The sequence below is a fragment of the Megalopta genalis genome, chromosome 12 (assembly GCF_051020955.1).
Source record: "Megalopta genalis isolate 19385.01 chromosome 12, iyMegGena1_principal, whole genome shotgun sequence".
Lineage (NCBI taxonomy): Eukaryota > Metazoa > Arthropoda > Insecta > Hymenoptera > Halictidae > Megalopta > Megalopta genalis.
In genome coordinates, this window is record NC_135024.1 from 10791180 (window position 1) to 10809319 (window position 18140).

The 18140-nt window shown below is 37.5% G+C and overlaps 4 protein-coding genes across 12 annotated transcripts; all 4 read left to right on the forward strand.

The window, feature by feature from the left end:
* Positions 1-122: 122 nt before the first annotated feature.
* LOC143260427 (coatomer subunit beta-like) lies at positions 123-7090 on the forward strand. Of its 4 annotated transcripts, XM_076525708.1 has the most exons (10): positions 2241-2402; positions 2494-2907; positions 2974-3307; positions 3374-3662; positions 3740-4080; positions 4153-4414; positions 4484-4851; positions 4910-5354; positions 5473-5708; positions 5776-7090. In XM_076525708.1, the coding sequence occupies exons 2-10, from the start codon at positions 2540-2542 to the stop codon at positions 6004-6006; spliced, it is 2874 nt and encodes a 957-aa protein (XP_076381823.1). In that variant the 5' UTR covers positions 2241-2402; positions 2494-2539; the 3' UTR covers positions 6007-7090. The 4 variants fall into 4 exon arrangements, with proteins under 4 accessions (XP_076381822.1, XP_076381821.1, XP_076381823.1 ...); XM_076525707.1 differs by lacking the exon at positions 2241-2402 and adding an exon at positions 123-289 and having other exon boundaries at positions 4153-4851; XM_076525706.1 differs by having other exon boundaries at positions 2205-2332; positions 4153-4851.
* Positions 7091-7664: 574 nt separating this feature from the next.
* LOC143260431 (uncharacterized) lies at positions 7665-9179 on the forward strand. 2 transcript variants are annotated; one of them, XM_076525722.1, is made up of 3 exons: positions 7665-7803; positions 7969-8272; positions 8398-9179. In XM_076525722.1, exons 1-3 carry the CDS (start codon positions 7746-7748, stop codon positions 8399-8401), a joined length of 366 nt encoding a protein of 121 aa, XP_076381837.1. In that variant the 5' UTR covers positions 7665-7745; the 3' UTR covers positions 8402-9179. The 2 variants fall into 2 exon arrangements, with proteins under 2 accessions (XP_076381837.1, XP_076381836.1); XM_076525721.1 differs by having other exon boundaries at positions 7969-8256.
* Positions 9180-10185: 1006 nt separating this feature from the next.
* LOC143260426 (coatomer subunit beta-like) lies at positions 10186-15073 on the forward strand. 3 transcript variants are annotated; one of them, XM_076525704.1, is made up of 10 exons: positions 10199-10385; positions 10477-10890; positions 10957-11290; positions 11357-11645; positions 11723-12063; positions 12136-12397; positions 12467-12834; positions 12893-13337; positions 13456-13691; positions 13759-15073. In XM_076525704.1, exons 2-10 carry the CDS (start codon positions 10523-10525, stop codon positions 13987-13989), a joined length of 2874 nt encoding a protein of 957 aa, XP_076381819.1. In that variant the 5' UTR covers positions 10199-10385; positions 10477-10522; the 3' UTR covers positions 13990-15073. The 3 variants fall into 3 exon arrangements, with proteins under 3 accessions (XP_076381818.1, XP_076381817.1, XP_076381819.1); XM_076525703.1 differs by having other exon boundaries at positions 10186-10315; positions 12136-12834; XM_076525702.1 differs by having other exon boundaries at positions 10198-10385; positions 12136-12834.
* Positions 15074-15647: 574 nt separating this feature from the next.
* On the forward strand, positions 15648-17165 carry LOC143260430 (uncharacterized). Of its 3 annotated transcripts, XM_076525719.1 has the most exons (4): positions 15648-15786; positions 15952-16239; positions 16381-16509; positions 16695-17165. In XM_076525719.1, the coding sequence occupies exons 1-3, from the start codon at positions 15729-15731 to the stop codon at positions 16461-16463; spliced, it is 429 nt and encodes a 142-aa protein (XP_076381834.1). In that variant the 5' UTR covers positions 15648-15728; the 3' UTR covers positions 16464-16509; positions 16695-17165. The 3 variants fall into 3 exon arrangements, with proteins under 3 accessions (XP_076381834.1, XP_076381835.1, XP_076381833.1); XM_076525720.1 differs by having other exon boundaries at positions 15952-16255; positions 16381-17165; XM_076525718.1 differs by having other exon boundaries at positions 16381-17165.
* Positions 17166-18140: the final 975 nt, after the last annotated feature.

Here is an 18140-nt window from a genome sequence, read left to right on the forward strand (position 1 = left end):
CTGAAGATAGAAGATGTGTGATATCAAATCCCCAAACTCATTACTGCTTTTGTCAAACTTGCGGAGGATACTATGCTTACGATAATGGCAACAATTGTCACTCCAATGTTAATACTACCATCAAGAAGACATATACAAACCTATGTCAGTGTGCCGAAGAAATAATGTGGAATAGCGGTGTACCACCTAAACCAGACTGCAGATGGTTTACAAACTTTTCTGAATTACGCCGACAGTGGAGTAATCATGCTCGCCAACAAAATTGCAAATGTTGTAAGTGTAGGCAAAGGTAAGGAAAAGTAAGATCTTACGTTTGCAGAAGTCAAACGGACTTCATCTGTGAGGAAGTACTTTTGCACCAAAGAAAATCGACTTTAATTCGTGTAAAATTTAGATCTGTTCCATTTACATTAGGTAAAGCAACTCTAGCCGGAGAATTTTTTATTGAAAAAATAAGAAAAAAATTGCATTTCTATCAAGCTCGTGACAATGAATAACAACATGAAAATTATTTATTGGAACAATATAAAAAATATCATTGAGGTATGCTTATAGTTTATCTGTCTTTCAACTTGCAGTGACAAATTTTTGGTACATTAAAAATAAAAAAATATGCTACGTGGGGAAATGTAAGAAAGTATATATATTACATTTTTAGAAAAAAATATAGTTGAATCGTTTAATAAGTGGCCATAGTATATTTTTTATGAAAAGATTATTCTTTCCAGATGATTTTTTAGAAAGAAGTGGATTTCGTAGTTTACCTACCACCCTTAAAAATTCTAATGAAAATTCAGTAGCTGGATTTAAAATCGTAACACATTGTAGACAAAAGGAATTAATATACAAAATGATCGATTCATAAAAGGAATGTTCCAAGAATTTCTATATTAATTTTAATTTCTAATTAATTTCTATACAAATTTTACTCTTTTTGGTATACATTTAAAATAAACGTAACTTACATTTATTTCACTTTATAATTTATTAAGATCGATATTGTTGTTATAAACTGACATTTAATTTATCTTATAAAACAATAACAACTATATAGAGTTATGTTGAAATCGACAATAGAATTGGTCGACAGGAATTCACCGAAATCACAGAGACTGGTATCAATTAATATCATAAATGTGTAAAATGATGTACCGTATATTAGGATTACTTAAAATAAAAACTAAAGAGGAAGAAAATCTATAGTCATACAGAATTTAGGATACTGAAACGCAAACCTTTTGTTTATGTATAATGCAACTTGGTGCGTTTATCGATCTTAGCATTGATATTCGACTCCTACCAGTTATAATAGTTTATAACAAATACGTATCGGAAAGAACGGAACACAATCTCCTGAATTGATATCACGCAAGAAAAGGTCATTTGTTATTGTAAATATGGAGTACAGATGATTCTTGCCGCAACTTCCATAAGACGCAATATAAATTCCGGCATGAATTATGTGCTGCAGAAAATATTAATATAGCGCCAATACACATAATGGCAAAACACTCAAACCGTTCGTCAAAACCATTCACAAATGATAACTGTGAGAGTGCTACAGATGGCGCCACTAAACAAAGCCTTCGGAAAAACAGTAATGATTGTTTCTTGCATCTCGTGTAATAACGTTATTTTTATACAGCCAATGATTATGAAAAACGCAGTAATAATAATTTATACTCTTCATTTTCAACAATAAACAAAAATTCTTCTCGTGAGACAGATCCAGGAGAGTCTTCCGAATAATTTCGTATTCTAAGATGTTCATTAGTTATTAGATTCTGCTGTCAAACAAAAATTAAATACTGTAGAAACACACAGGATCAAAACAGTACCAGATAATTAGACTACACTTCTATTTTAAATCGGAATCAGAACAGAGCAGATAGAACTACAATTACATTGTAATCAAACACTGTTGGATAATCGAGTGTCGGATAATTTTTACTGCACGAATATTTTCATTCTAGAGCACCTTGTGTTTGTTTTAATAGAATATGGAATTGATAACGAATTCTTGATCGAAGCTAAGTTTAAAATTGTATTATTGGTGGCGGGAGATAGAAGAAAGAGATTGGAAGAGTTAAATTGCCTAATCGACATTGTTTGATGGAAATTTTACGAAACAAACAACGCGAGAGTTTCAAAATGTTCTACATACTTGGAAGATATGGACGGTGGCGCTACCTAAACTTGGCTCAGTACTAGTCCCCTGATGTAGGGGTTTGACACGTATGCTTGTCCCTTGTTTTCGGATTTGTATAAATGTCAGTTGACCACTGGGAAGATATCGTTGCCTTTCATTTTTGCGTGATTTTATCGTGATCAGGTACATCGAACACGACAATATCCATGCGATTACCATAGCATTCGAATGACACACGAAACCTACATCCAAGGTCAACATAACCTCAATGCCCATCAGTTTCGTAAATAAAACAGTCAAAGTAGTTGGATTTTCGCTACATTTAATGCGATTTTAATTTGCAGTTCGTAAGAGAAAGTCTCCCTGGTAGATTGTACAGCAGTGACGAAAATGAGCACCATCGCAGAGCAACCTTGTTATACGTTGATTAACATTCCAACCGACACAGAGCCTTTAAACGAGCTCCAGTTGAAGCTGGATCTAGAGAAGGGCGATGCCCAGACAAAGATTGAAGCCCTGAAGAAGACCATCCACATGATCCTCAGTGGAGAACGTCTGCCAGGACTTCTGATGACTATCATCAGGTTTGTCCTGCCGCTGCAAGATCACACAATCAAAAAGCTTCTTTTAATATTTTGGGAGATAGTGCCGAAAACTTCTCCAGATGGCAAGCTTCTACAAGAGATGATTTTAGTTTGCGATGCGTATAGGAAGGACTTGCAGCATCCTAATGAATTCGTAAGAGGCTCGACCCTCAGGTATTGATCGAACAAACGCATTTCTTTATTGGTTGAACAATTACAATAGAATGTTGCATCTTTCAGATTCCTGTGTAAATTGAAAGAGCCAGAACTTTTGGAACCGTTGATGCCTGCAATTATTACTTGTTTGGAGCACAGACACTCCTATGTCAGACGTAACGCTGTGCTGGCAATTTTTACAATTTATAGGAACTTTGAGTTCCTCATTCCTGATGCTCCAGAATTAATAGCCAAATATTTAGAAGGAGAGCAGGACATGTCTTGTAGGAGAAATGCATTTTTGATGCTCTTACATGCTGATCAAAACAGAGCACTAGCTTATTTAGCTGCTTGTTTGGACCAAGTGCCCAGCTTTGGTGATATATTACAGCTGGTTATTGTTGAATTAATCTACAAGGTGCATATACGTTTTGAAGTATTTCCCTATTGATTTCAAATGTTAACAAACGTCGTTAATTGATAGGTGTGTCTAGCAAATCCATCAGAAAGAGCACGTTTCATTAGATGCATTTATAGTTTATTAAACTCTCCAAGTGCTGCTGTACGTTATGAAGCAGCTGGTACCTTGGTAACACTGTCTAATGCCCCCACAGCGATTAAAGCTGCAGCCTCCTGTTATATTGAGCTAGTTGTCAAAGAAAGTGACAACAATGTTAAACTGATCGTGCTTGATCGTTTAATCGCGATGAAAGAAAGTCCTGTTTACGAAAGAGTTCTTCAAGATTTAGTTATGGACGTACTTAGAGTTCTAGGTACGTTTTCGAAAAATAAATGAAGAAACAACCATGCTGCAATAGTCGGAATTTCGCTAAAAATATTATCCCTTCAGGTTCACCGGCATTAGAAGTCAGAACTAAAACGTTAGCCCTGGCCATGGACTTAGTAACCACACGTACCATAGAGGAAATGGTTCAGCTCCTAAAGAAAGAAGTATTAAGAACTGTGGGTGGGGAACACGAAGATGCTGGTAGATACAGGCAACTTCTTGTGCGGACATTGCATGCCTGTTCAATAAAATTCTCAGACGTGGCAGCTACGCTGATACCTGTATTGACAGACTTCTTATCAGAAAACAACGAAGCTGCTGCGACAGATGTGCTAGTGTTCGTCCGTGAAGCTATTCAAAGATTCGAGAATCTTAGACCGCTCATAGTTCAAAAGCTACTTGAAGTAAATATCTATAGTAAATAATTTACATTTTATAGCTTAACAGATCGTAACGAAATAATCTTTCCCTTACAGGTATTCCCACATATCAGATCGGTAAAGGTACACAGAGCGGCTCTATGGATTTTGGGTGAATATGCTACAACGAAAGAAGACATTGAAGCCTTCATGAGTCGAATACGAGCTGCCTTAGGAGAATTACCATTACTAGAGGCAGAGAACAGGCATCAAGCTGGCGAGAAGACGGAAGATGGAAATACTCAAGCCACTCCAGCACAGTTGGTCACATCGGATGGAACTTACGCGACCCAGAGTGCATTCAGCACTGCATCCACTAGTACGTATCTTTTAAAATACTTCCGTACAATAAATAAGTCGATATCAATTTTCAAATTATTTTATCCAGCTAAGGAGGAAGAGAAACGCCCGGCATTGGTTCAGTACATGATGGAGGGTGACTTCTTCATTGGTGCATCATTAGGCACGACCTTAGCCAAGTTGGCGCTTCGTTACAAGGGCCTCGAAAGTGATGAACAAAAGCGCAATCACATGCAAGCTGAATCTATGTTAATAATGACCAGTGTGTTGCAGTTGGGTCGCTCCGGTTTACCCGCCAAGGCAATGACTCACGATGACGCTGAACGATTGTTCCTGTGTCTAAGATCTCTAGCTTGTCCAACACCGCTTGTACAGAAGGTATTCATCGAGGGTTGTCGAGAGGCCCTTGGACGAATGCTGACAGCTAAAGCGGAGGAAGACTCGCAAACACAGAAGGTAGTGCACTCTTGATGATGTGGTTCTTTGCAACCAATTTACATTTTTGTTCTCGCAGGCTAAAGAAAAGCCAGGTAGCATCGTCCAAGTGGACGACGCCATACAGTTCCTACAATTAAGCCGTGGATCGGATTTGACGGGTGGAGCTGCAGACATGTTCGAACAAAGTCTCAGCGCTGCCGTTGCAGGAAGACCCGGTTCCGGTGCAGACATCCCAGCTCCCAGTGCTTTGAGCAAGGTCACCCAGTTAACTGGTTTTTCGGACCCAGTGTACGCAGAAGCTCTGGTTCACGTCAACCAATACGACATCGTGTTGGATGTACTAATTGTGAATCAAACTGAGGACACCCTTCAGAATTGCACTCTGGAGTTAGCAACGATGGGTGACCTGAAACTCGTGGAGAGGCCGCAGCCTATCGTGCTCGCACCGAGAGACTTTGCGAGCATCAAGGCCAACGTGAAAGTAGCCTCCACAGAAAACGGAATTATATTTGGCAATATAGGTGCAGTTATTAAGTTGGACATTCATAATTTCGAGCTTTTAAGTAGAAGAAGCTATTACAACAGAAAAATATCTCGGACTCCTTCGAATGCCTCCTAATTTTATTTAATTATTTCTAGTTTACGATATATCCGGTGCTGGGTCCGACAGGAGTGTCGTAGTACTGAACGACATACATATCGACATTATGGACTACATAGTTCCAGCAACCTGTACCGACGCGGAGTTCCGGCAGATGTGGGCAGAATTCGAATGGGAGAATAAGGTGTCTGTAAATACCACGTTATCAGATTTGAGGGAGTATCTTGCCCATTTACTGAAGTCCACGAATATGCGCTGTCTGACCCCGGAAAAGGTAGGTTCATTTTATTTGGATTATGTGGAAAGTTGGAGTGTAACTGCGACATGTTTCGATGTTTCAGGCACTTTCCGGACAATGTGGCTTCATGGCTGCGAATATGTACGCGAAATCGATATTCGGCGAGGATGCATTAGCGAATATGTCCATTGAGAAACCATTAAACAAACCGGATGCCCCAGTGGTCGGCCATATTCGTATCAGAGCAAAGAGTCAGGGGATGGCGTTGTCGTTAGGGGATAAAATCAATTCCACGCAAAAGGGCCCGCAGAGCAAGGTCGTACAAGCTGCTTAAAGCACGTAGTCTCTAATCGAACTCACATCGATCTTCAGTATTCGAATTATTACGAGAGACTCAATTGGACTTTATGGGTGTCGCAGATGACGGCCATTCCCATTTGTCTTCGTCAATTCCACAACTTCGATTCTCTTCTTCAATTAGATGTTGAAGTATGTTTTCTACAAATGTACGCCCGTATTAATTTCAGCGCCATTGTTGTTTGTTTGTTTCCTTTCTGTACCGTCAGTCGCCAGCACCGTCGAACGACGATACACCTGAGGGAGCTGCGTACGCGAAATGCTCCGTACCCTCAATTATAATATTTCACTGACTCGTTCGCGGACTTATGCGTTACCCGGAACCGTGCTGTTCTGACCGGACTGTCCTGGCCGGACTCTCCGAACTGACTACCCTGTTCGATCCTTGGGCGGCCGATTTTTGCCGCTTATATACGTTCGGCGGAACCTCGTCTTCCTTTGTCCAAGGAGACGGTTTCTCCTCAGGGTTTTCCCGGGCCGCGCTAAACGCGCGGCCAGGTAGCCCTGTAGCGGTAGGCGGCCGGTAATTATTTTTCAGCAACATCTGCTGTACACGTGGGGTTGTCAAAAAAGGTTACTAAAATCCTTCTCGACTTGCAACGGCCAGGGAAAGTTTATTACTTCGTCCTTGGCCTCTGCAAGCGAATCCGCTAACTGTTATTCCGTCGCCGGCCGTGTACCGCCATAAAAATGAAAGTTTCTTTAGGCGGGCGCGTAGTTGCAGCATAATGGCTGCTACACACCTTATGTATCCACCAGCGAAGAAATATATGTACATACACGATACTTTAACCTGTAAGTCCGGATTTCGTTCGATCGAAACTGATTTATTTGGTACATATTTTTTCGAATAATATGTATAATAGAACTGTAAACAATATAAAAGTTATTAAGAACATAATGTAATTGAGTCGAAGTCCAGTATTTAATACGTACGCATTAAGCAAATGAACATAAGCCAAAAATATTTTGGGACTGTTTTTTACTATTTTTACTAATCTGTTTATACTGTAAAATATTTTGTTTAAAATAAAACAATCATAATTATGTCCTATGCCTTAGACGGACTTCGATCTTTTAGTTAACAATTATAATCTTAATATCATTTTCCATTTTTTCTTTGTTCTACAAGACTTAACTTTTCAATTTTAAATATTTTTAAAGAAAAACAAGTCTTTAGTTTCTTATATTGCAAGAAAATGAATAAGGGGTTGTGAAAAGAGAGGCTACAAGCTTCAAAATGAGTTGTAAGATTCTTGTGTGCGAAATTATAACAGTTTAAATACTAACAATATTTTAAACAATTCGCGGAGCCTGCACATGAAATGAACTTTATTAAAATATCAACATTATTGATTACATTAACAACAGAGATGGATTTCAAAAAATCAAACTCTGTATATAAATGCACACATCACGCGAAAGGCCATTAACTTTTCCAACTGGACAAACATATTTAACTAAACAATTGTTTTAACCTCCACTGTCAAAAAAATAATATCGTTCCATATTGATAATGTAAAAAAAAACATTAATTTAGATAAATGAACACTTTCATTTTTGCATTTCTAATTTATAGCTGCTTTTAACAGAAATTGCAAAAATGGAAAGCAAATTTTCATGAACAATAGTATGAACGTAACGACCGGAATACAAATGGCAGAATACGCTTGTTATATAAAAGTTCAGTTTACTCTTAATGTTTGATCGAGAATTATGTCCTGCTGCAGAAGAACCGAGAAATTTGAACAATTTCCTTGCGACGGTTGTTGTGGTTAGTATAATGTTCTTAACTTTTTCTTTTCTTCCTAGTGTGTTAGTGTAATGTGAAATGAACAACAGAAAAATCATTTTTAGTAGACATGCGATGCTATAAGTAACGATCCGACCTCGGAATGTTAATAATTCAAAGTTCATTAATAATTGGTTATTTATGTAGTGAACAACTGTGATACTGAAGATAGAAGATGTGTGATATCAAATCCCCAAACTCATTACTGCTTTTGTCAAATTTGCGGAGGATGCTATGCTTACGATAATGGCAACAATTGTCACTCCAATGTTAATACTACCATCAAGAAGACATATACAAACCTATGTCAGTGTGCCGAAGAAATAATGTGGAATAGCGGTGTACCACCTAAACCAGACTGCAGATGGTTTACAAACTTTTCTGAATTACGCCGACAGTGGAGTAATCATGCTCGCCAACAAAATTGCAAATGTTGTAAGTGTAGGCAAAGGTAAGGAAAAGTAAGATCTTACGTTTGCAGAAGTCAAACGGACTTCATCTGTGAGGAAGTACTTTTGCACCAAAGAAAATCGACTTTAATTCGTGTAAAATTTAGATCTGTTCCATTTACATTAGGTAAAGCAACTCTAGCCGGAGAATTTAATATTGAAAAAATAAGAAAAAAATTGCATTTCTATCAAGCTCGTGACAATGAATAACAACATGAAAATTATTTATTGGAACAATATAAAAAATATCAATGAGGTATGCTTATAGTTTATCTGTCTTTCAACTTGCAGTGACAAATTTTTGGTACATTAAAAATAAAAAAATATGCTATGTGGGGAAATGTAAGAAAGTATATATATTACATTTTTAGAAAAAAATATAGTTGAATCGTTTAATAAGTGGCCATAGTATATTTTTTATGAAAAGATTATTCTTTCCAGATGATTTTTTAGAAAGAAGTGGATTTCGTAGTTTACCTACCACCCTTAAAAATTCTAATGAAAATTCAGTAGCTGGATTTAAAATCGTAACACATTGTAGACAAAAGGAATTAATATACAAAATGATCGATTCATAAAAGGAATGTTCCAAGAATTTCTATATTAATTTTAATTTCTAATTAATTTCTATACAAATTTTACTCTTTTTGGTATACATTTAAAATAAACGTAACTTACATTTATTTCACTTTATAATTTATTAAGATCGATATTGTTGTTATAAACTGACATTTAATTTATCTTATAAAACAATAACAACTATATAGAGTTATGTTGAAATCGACAATAGAATTGGTCGACAGGAATTCACCGAAATCACAGAGACTGGTATCAATTAATATCATAAATGTGTAAAATGATGTACCGTATATTAGGATTACTTAAAATAAAAACTAAAGAGGAAGAAAATCTATAGTCATACAGAATTTAGGATACTGAAACGCAAACCTTTTGTTTATGTATAATGCAACTTGGTGCGTTTATCGATCTTAGCATTGATATTCGACTCCTACCAGTTATAATAGTTTATAACAAATACGTATCGGAAAGAACGGAACACAATCTCCTGAATTGATATCACGCAAGAAAAGGTCATTTGTTATTGTAAATATGGAGTACAGATGATTCTTGCCGCAACTCCCATAAGACGCAATATAAATTCCGGCATGAATTATGTGCTGCAGAAAATATTAATATAGCGCCAATACACATAATGGCAAAACACTCAAACCGTTCGTCAAAACCATTCACAAATGATAACTGTGAGAGTGCTACAGATGGCGCCACTAAACAAAGCCTTCGGAAAAACAGTAATGATTGTTTCTTGCATCTCGTGTAATAACGTTATTTTTATACAGCCAATGATTATGAAAAACGCAGTAATAATAATTTATACTCTTCATTTTCAACAATAAACAAAAATTCTTCTCGTGAGACAGATCCAGGAGAGTCTTCCGAATAATTCCGTATTCTAAGATGTTCATTAGTTATTAGATTCTGCTGTCAAACAAAAATTAAATACTGTAGAAACACACAGGATCAAAACAGTACCAGATAATTAGACTACACTTCTATTTTAAATCGGAATCAGAACAGAGCAGATAGAACTACAATTACATTGTAATCAAACACTGTTGGATAATCGAGTGTCGGATAATTTTTACTGCACGAATATTTTCATTCTAGAGCACCTTGTGTTTGTTTTAATAGAATATGGAATTGATAACGAATTCTTGATCGAAGCTAAGTTTAAAATTGTATTATTGGTGGCGGGAGATAGAAGAAAGAGATTGGAAGAGTTAAATTGCTTAATCGACATTGTTTGATGGAAATTTTACGAAACAAACAACGCGAGAGTTTCAAAATGTTCTACATACTTGGAAGATATGGACGGTGGCGCTACCTAAACTTGGCTCAGTACTAGTCCCCTGATGTAGGGGTTTGACACGTATGCTTGTCCCTTGTTTCCGGATTTGTATAAATGTCAGTTGACCACTGGGAAGATATCGTTGCCTTTCATTTTTGCGTGATTTTATCGTGATCAGGTACATCGAACACGACAATATCCATGCGATTACCATAGCATTCGAATGACACACGAAACCTACATCCAAGGTCAACATAACCTCAATGCCCATCAGTTTCGTAAATAAAACAGTCAAAGTAGTTGGATTTTCGCTACATTTAATGCGATTTTAATTTGCAGTTCGTAAGAGAAAGTCTCCCTGGTAGATTGTACAGCAGTGACGAAAATGAGCACCATCGCAGAGCAACCTTGTTATACGTTGATTAACATTCCAACCGACACAGAGCCTTTAAACGAGCTCCAGTTGAAGCTGGATCTAGAGAAGGGCGATGCCCAGACAAAGATTGAAGCCCTGAAGAAGACCATCCACATGATCCTCAGTGGAGAACGTCTGCCAGGACTTCTGATGACTATCATCAGGTTTGTCCTGCCGCTGCAAGATCACACAATCAAAAAGCTTCTTTTAATATTTTGGGAGATAGTGCCGAAAACTTCTCCAGATGGCAAGCTTCTACAAGAGATGATTTTAGTTTGCGATGCGTATAGGAAGGACTTGCAGCATCCTAATGAATTCGTAAGAGGCTCGACCCTCAGGTATTGATCGAACAAACGCATTTCTTTATTGGTTGAACAATTACAATAGAATGTTGCATCTTTCAGATTCCTGTGTAAATTGAAAGAGCCAGAACTTTTGGAACCGTTGATGCCTGCAATTATTACTTGTTTGGAGCACAGACACTCCTATGTCAGACGTAACGCTGTGCTGGCAATTTTTACAATTTATAGGAACTTTGAGTTCCTCATTCCTGATGCTCCAGAATTAATAGCCAAATATTTAGAAGGAGAGCAGGACATGTCTTGTAGGAGAAATGCATTTTTGATGCTCTTACATGCTGATCAAAACAGAGCACTAGCTTATTTAGCTGCTTGTTTGGACCAAGTGCCCAGCTTTGGTGATATATTACAGCTGGTTATTGTTGAATTAATCTACAAGGTGCATATACGTTTTGAAGTATTTCCCTATTGATTTCAAATGTTAACAAACGTCGTTAATTGATAGGTGTGTCTAGCAAATCCATCAGAAAGAGCACGTTTCATTAGATGCATTTATAGTTTATTAAACTCTCCAAGTGCTGCTGTACGTTATGAAGCAGCTGGTACCTTGGTAACACTGTCTAATGCCCCCACAGCGATTAAAGCTGCAGCCTCCTGTTATATTGAGCTAGTTGTCAAAGAAAGTGACAACAATGTTAAACTGATCGTGCTTGATCGTTTAATCGCGATGAAAGAAAGTCCTGTTTACGAAAGAGTTCTTCAAGATTTAGTTATGGACGTACTTAGAGTTCTAGGTACGTTTTCGAAAAATAAATGAAGAAACAACCATGCTGCAATAGTCGGAATTTCGCTAAAAATATTATCCCTTCAGGTTCACCGGCATTAGAAGTCAGAACTAAAACGTTAGCCCTGGCCATGGACTTAGTAACCACACGTACCATAGAGGAAATGGTTCAGCTCCTAAAGAAAGAAGTATTAAGAACTGTGGGTGGGGAACACGAAGATGCTGGTAGATACAGGCAACTTCTTGTGCGGACATTGCATGCCTGTTCAATAAAATTCTCAGACGTGGCAGCTACGCTGATACCTGTATTGACAGACTTCTTATCAGAAAACAACGAAGCTGCTGCGACAGATGTGCTAGTGTTCGTCCGTGAAGCTATTCAAAGATTCGAGAATCTTAGACCGCTCATAGTTCAAAAGCTACTTGAAGTAAATATCTATAGTAAATAATTTACATTTTATAGCTTAACAGATCGTAACGAAATAATCTTTCCCTTACAGGTATTCCCACATATCAGATCGGTAAAGGTACACAGAGCGGCTCTATGGATTTTGGGTGAATATGCTACAACGAAAGAAGACATTGAAGCCTTCATGAGTCGAATACGAGCTGCCTTAGGAGAATTACCATTACTAGAGGCAGAGAACAGGCATCAAGCTGGCGAGAAGACGGAAGATGGAAATACTCAAGCCACTCCAGCACAGTTGGTCACATCGGATGGAACTTACGCGACCCAGAGTGCATTCAGCACTGCATCCACTAGTACGTATCTTTTAAAATACTTCCGTACAATAAATAAGTCGATATCAATTTTCAAATTATTTTATCCAGCTAAGGAGGAAGAGAAACGCCCGGCATTGGTTCAGTACATGATGGAGGGTGACTTCTTCATTGGTGCATCATTAGGCACGACCTTAGCCAAGTTGGCGCTTCGTTACAAGGGCCTCGAAAGTGATGAACAAAAGCGCAATCACATGCAAGCTGAATCTATGTTAATAATGACCAGTGTGTTGCAGTTGGGTCGCTCCGGTTTACCCGCCAAGGCAATGACTCACGATGACGCTGAACGATTGTTCCTGTGTCTAAGATCTCTAGCTTGTCCAACACCGCTTGTACAGAAGGTATTCATCGAGGGTTGTCGAGAGGCCCTTGGACGAATGCTGACAGCTAAAGCGGAGGAAGACTCGCAAACACAGAAGGTAGTGCACTCTTGATGATGTGGTTCTTTGCAACCAATTTACATTTTTGTTCTCGCAGGCTAAAGAAAAGCCAGGTAGCATCGTCCAAGTGGACGACGCCATACAGTTCCTACAATTAAGCCGTGGATCGGATTTGACGGGTGGAGCTGCAGACATGTTCGAACAAAGTCTCAGCGCTGCCGTTGCAGGAAGACCCGGTTCCGGTGCAGACATCCCAGCTCCCAGTGCTTTGAGCAAGGTCACCCAGTTAACTGGTTTTTCGGACCCAGTGTACGCAGAAGCTCTGGTTCACGTCAACCAATACGACATCGTGTTGGATGTACTAATTGTGAATCAAACTGAGGACACCCTTCAGAATTGCACTCTGGAGTTAGCAACGATGGGTGACCTGAAACTCGTGGAGAGGCCGCAGCCTATCGTGCTCGCACCGAGAGACTTTGCGAGCATCAAGGCCAACGTGAAAGTAGCCTCCACAGAAAACGGAATTATATTTGGCAATATAGGTGCAGTTATTAAGTTGGACATTCATAATTTCGAGCTTTTAAGTAGAAGAAGCTATTACAACAGAAAAATATCTCGGACTCCTTCGAATGCCTCCTAATTTTATTTAATTATTTCTAGTTTACGATATATCCGGTGCTGGGTCCGACAGGAGTGTCGTAGTACTGAACGACATACATATCGACATTATGGACTACATAGTTCCAGCAACCTGTACCGACGCGGAGTTCCGGCAGATGTGGGCAGAATTCGAATGGGAGAATAAGGTGTCTGTAAATACCACGTTATCAGATTTGAGGGAGTATCTTGCCCATTTACTGAAGTCCACGAATATGCGCTGTCTGACCCCGGAAAAGGTAGGTTCATTTTATTTGGATTATGTGGAAAGTTGGAGTGTAACTGCGACATGTTTCGATGTTTCAGGCACTTTCCGGACAATGTGGCTTCATGGCTGCGAATATGTACGCGAAATCGATATTCGGCGAGGATGCATTAGCGAATATGTCCATTGAGAAACCATTAAACAAACCGGATGCCCCAGTGGTCGGCCATATTCGTATCAGAGCAAAGAGTCAGGGGATGGCGTTGTCGTTAGGGGATAAAATCAATTCCACGCAAAAGGGCCCGCAGAGCAAGGTCGTACAAGCTGCTTAAAGCACGTAGTCTCTAATCGAACTCACATCGATCTTCAGTATTCGAATTATTACGAGAGACTCAATTGGACTTTATGGGTGTCGCAGATGACGGCCATTCCCATTTGTCTTCGTCAATTCCACAACTTCGATTCTCTTCTTCAATTAGATGTTGAAGTATGTTTTCTACAAATGTACGCCCGTATTAATTTCAGCGCCATTGTTGTTTGTTTGTTTCCTTTCTGTACCGTCAGTCGCCAGCACCGTCGAACGACGATACACCTGAGGGAGCTGCGTACGCGAAATGCTCCGTACCCTCAATTATAATATTTCACTGACTCGTTCGCGGACTTATGCGTTACCCGGAACCGTGCTGTTCTGACCGGACTGTCCTGGCCGGACTCTCCGAACTGACTACCCTGTTCGATCCTTGGGCGGCCGATTTTTGCCGCTTATATACGTTCGGCGGAACCTCGTCTTCCTTTGTCCAAGGAGACGGTTTCTCCTCAGGGTTTTCCCGGGCCGCGCTAAACGCGCGGCCAGGTAGCCCTGTAGCGGTAGGCGGCCGGTAATTATTTTTCAGCAACATCTGCTGTACACGTGGGGTTGTCAAAAAAGGTTACTAAAATCCTTCTCGACTTGCAACGGCCAGGGAAAGTTTATTACTTCGTCCTTGGCCTCTGCAAGCGAATCCGCTAACTGTTATTCCGTCGCCGGCCGTGTACCGCCATAAAAATGAAAGTTTCTTTAGGCGGGCGCGTAGTTGCAGCATAATGGCTGCTACACACCTTATGTATCCACCAGCGAAGAAATATATGTACATACACGATACTTTAACCTGTAAGTCCGGATTTCGTTCGATCGAAACTGATTTATTTGGTACATATTTTTTCGAATAATATGTATAATAGAACTGTAAACAATATAAAAGTTATTAAGAACATAATGTAATTGAGTCGAAGTCCAGTATTTAATACGTACGCATTAAGCAAATGAACATAAGCCAAAAATATTTTGGGACTGTTTTTTACTATTTTTACTAATCTGTTTATACTGTAAAATATTTTGTTTAAAATAAAACAATCATAATTATGTCCTATGCCTTAGACGGACTTCGATCTTTTAGTTAACAATTATAATCTTAATATCATTTTCCATTTTTTCTTTGTTCTACAAGACTTAACTTTTCAATTTTAAATATTTTTAAAGAAAAACAAGTCTTTAGTTTCTTATATTGCAAGAAAATGAATAAGGGGTTGTGAAAAGAGAGGCTACAAGCTTCAAAATGAGTTGTAAGATTCTTGTGTGCGAAATTATAACAGTTTAAATACTAACAATATTTTAAACAATTCGCGGAGCCTGCACATGAAATGAACTTTATTAAAATATCAACATTATTGATTACATTAACAACAGAGATGGATTTCAAAAAATCAAACTCTGTATATAAATGCACACATCACGCGAAAGGCCATTAACTTTTCCAACTGGACAAACATATTTAACTAAACAATTGTTTTAACCTCCACTGTCAAAAAAATAATATCGTTCCATATTGATAATGTAAAAAAAAACATTAATTTAGATAAATGAACACTTTCATTTTTGCATTTCTAATTTATAGCTGCTTTTAACAGAAATTGCAAAAATGGAAAGCAAATTTTCATGAACAATAGTATGAACGTAACGACCGGAATACAAATGGCAGAATACGCTTGTTATATAAAAGTTCAGTTTACTCTTAATGTTTGATCGAGAATTATGTCCTGCTGCAGAAGAACCGAGAAATTTGAACAATTTCCTTGCGACGGTTGTTGTGGTTAGTATAATGTTCTTAACTTTTTCTTTTCTTCCTAGTGTGTTAGTGTAATGTGAAATGAACAACAGAAAAATCATTTTTAGTAGACATGCGATGCTATAAGTAACGATCCGACCTCGGAATGTTAATAATTCAAAGTTCATTAATAATTGGTTATTTATGTAGTGAACAACTGTGATACTGAAGATAGAAGATGTGTGATATCAAATCCCCAAACTCATTACTGCTTTTGTCAAATTTGCGGAGGATGCTATGCTTACGATAATGGCAACAATTGTCACTCCAATGTTAATACTACCATCAAGAAGACATATACAAACCTATGTCAGTGTGCCGAAGAAATAATGTGGAATAGCGGTGTACCACCTAAACCAGACTGCAGATGGTTTACAAACTTTTCTGAATTACGCCGACAGTGGAGTAATCATGCTCGCCAACAAAATTGCAAATGTTGTAAGTGTAGGCAAAGGTAAGGAAAAGTAAGATCTTACGTTTGCAGAAGTCAAACGGACTTCATCTGTGAGGAAGTACTTTTGCACCAAAGAAAATCGACTTTAATTCGTGTAAAATTTAGATCTGTTCCATTTACATTAGGTAAAGCAACTCTAGCCGGAGAATTTAATATTGAAAAAATAAGAAAAAAATTGCATTTCTATCAAGCTCGTGACAATGAATAACAACATGAAAATTATTTATTGGAACAATATAAAAAATATCAATGAGGTATGCTTATAGTTTATCTGTCTTTCAACTTGCAGTGACAAATTTTTGGTACATTAAAAATAAAAAAATATGCTATGTGGGGAAATGTAAGAAAGTATATATATTACATTTTTAGAAAAAAATATAGTTGAATCGTTTAATAAGTGGCCATAGTATATTTTTTATGAAAAGATTATTCTTTCCAGATGATTTTTTAGAAAGAAGTGGATTTCGTAGTTTACCTACCACCCTTAAAAATTCTAATGAAAATTCAGTAGCTGGATTTAAAATCGTAACACATTGTAGACAAAAGGAATTAATATACAAAATGATCGATTCATAAAAGGAATGTTCCAAGAATTTCTATATTAATTTTAATTTCTAATTAATTTCTATACAAATTTTACTCTTTTTGGTATACATTTAAAATAAACGTAACTTACATTTATTTCACTTTATAATTTATTAAGATCGATATTGTTGTTATAAACGACTGACATTTAATTTATCTTATAAAACAATAACAACTATATAGAGTTATGTTGAAATCGACAATAGAATTGGTCGACAGGAATTCACCGAAATCACAGAGACTGGTATCAATTAATATCATAAATGTGTAAAATGATGTACCGTATATTAGGATTACTTAAAATAAAAACTAAAGAGGAAGAAAATCTATAGTCATACAGAATTTAGGATACTGAAACGCAAACCTTTTGTTTATGTATAATGCAACTTGGTGCGTTTATCGATCTTAGCATTGATATTCGACTCCTACCAGTTATAATAGTTTATAACAAATACGTATCGGAAAGAACGGAACACAATCTCCTGAATTGATATCACGCAAGAAAAGGTCATTTGTTATTGTAAATATGGAGTACAGATGATTCTTGCCGCAACTCCCATAAGACGCAATATAAATTCCGGCATGAATTATGTGCTGCAGAAAATATTAATATAGCGCCAATACACATAATGGCAAAACACTCAAACCGTTCGTCAAAACCATTCACAAATGATAACTGTGAGAGTGCTACAGATGGCGCCACTAAACAAAGCCTTCGGAAAAACAGTAATGATTGTTTCTTGCATCTCGTGTAATAACGTTATTTTTATACAGCCAATGATTATGAAAAACGCAGTAATAATAATTTATACTCTTCATTTTCAACAATAAACAAAAATTCTTCTCGTGAGACAGATCCAGGAGAGTCTTCCGAATAATTCCGTATTCTAAGATGTTCATTAGTTATTAGATTCTGCTGTCAAACAAAAATTAAATACTGTAGAAACACACAGGATCAAAACAGTACCAGATAATTAGACTACACTTCTATTTTAAATCGGAATCAGAACAGAGCAGATAGAACTACAATTACATTGTAATCAAACACTGTTGGATAATCGAGTGTCGGATAATTTTTACTGCACGAATATTTTCATTCTAGAGCACCTTGTGTTTGTTTTAATAGAATATGGAATTGATAACGAATTCTTGATCGAAGCTAAGTTTAAAATTGTATTATTGGTGGCGGGAGATAGAAGAAAGAGATTGGAAGAGTTAAATTGCTTAATCGACATTGTTTGATGGAAATTTTACGAAACAAACAACGCGAGAGTTTCAAAATGTTCTACATACTTGGAAG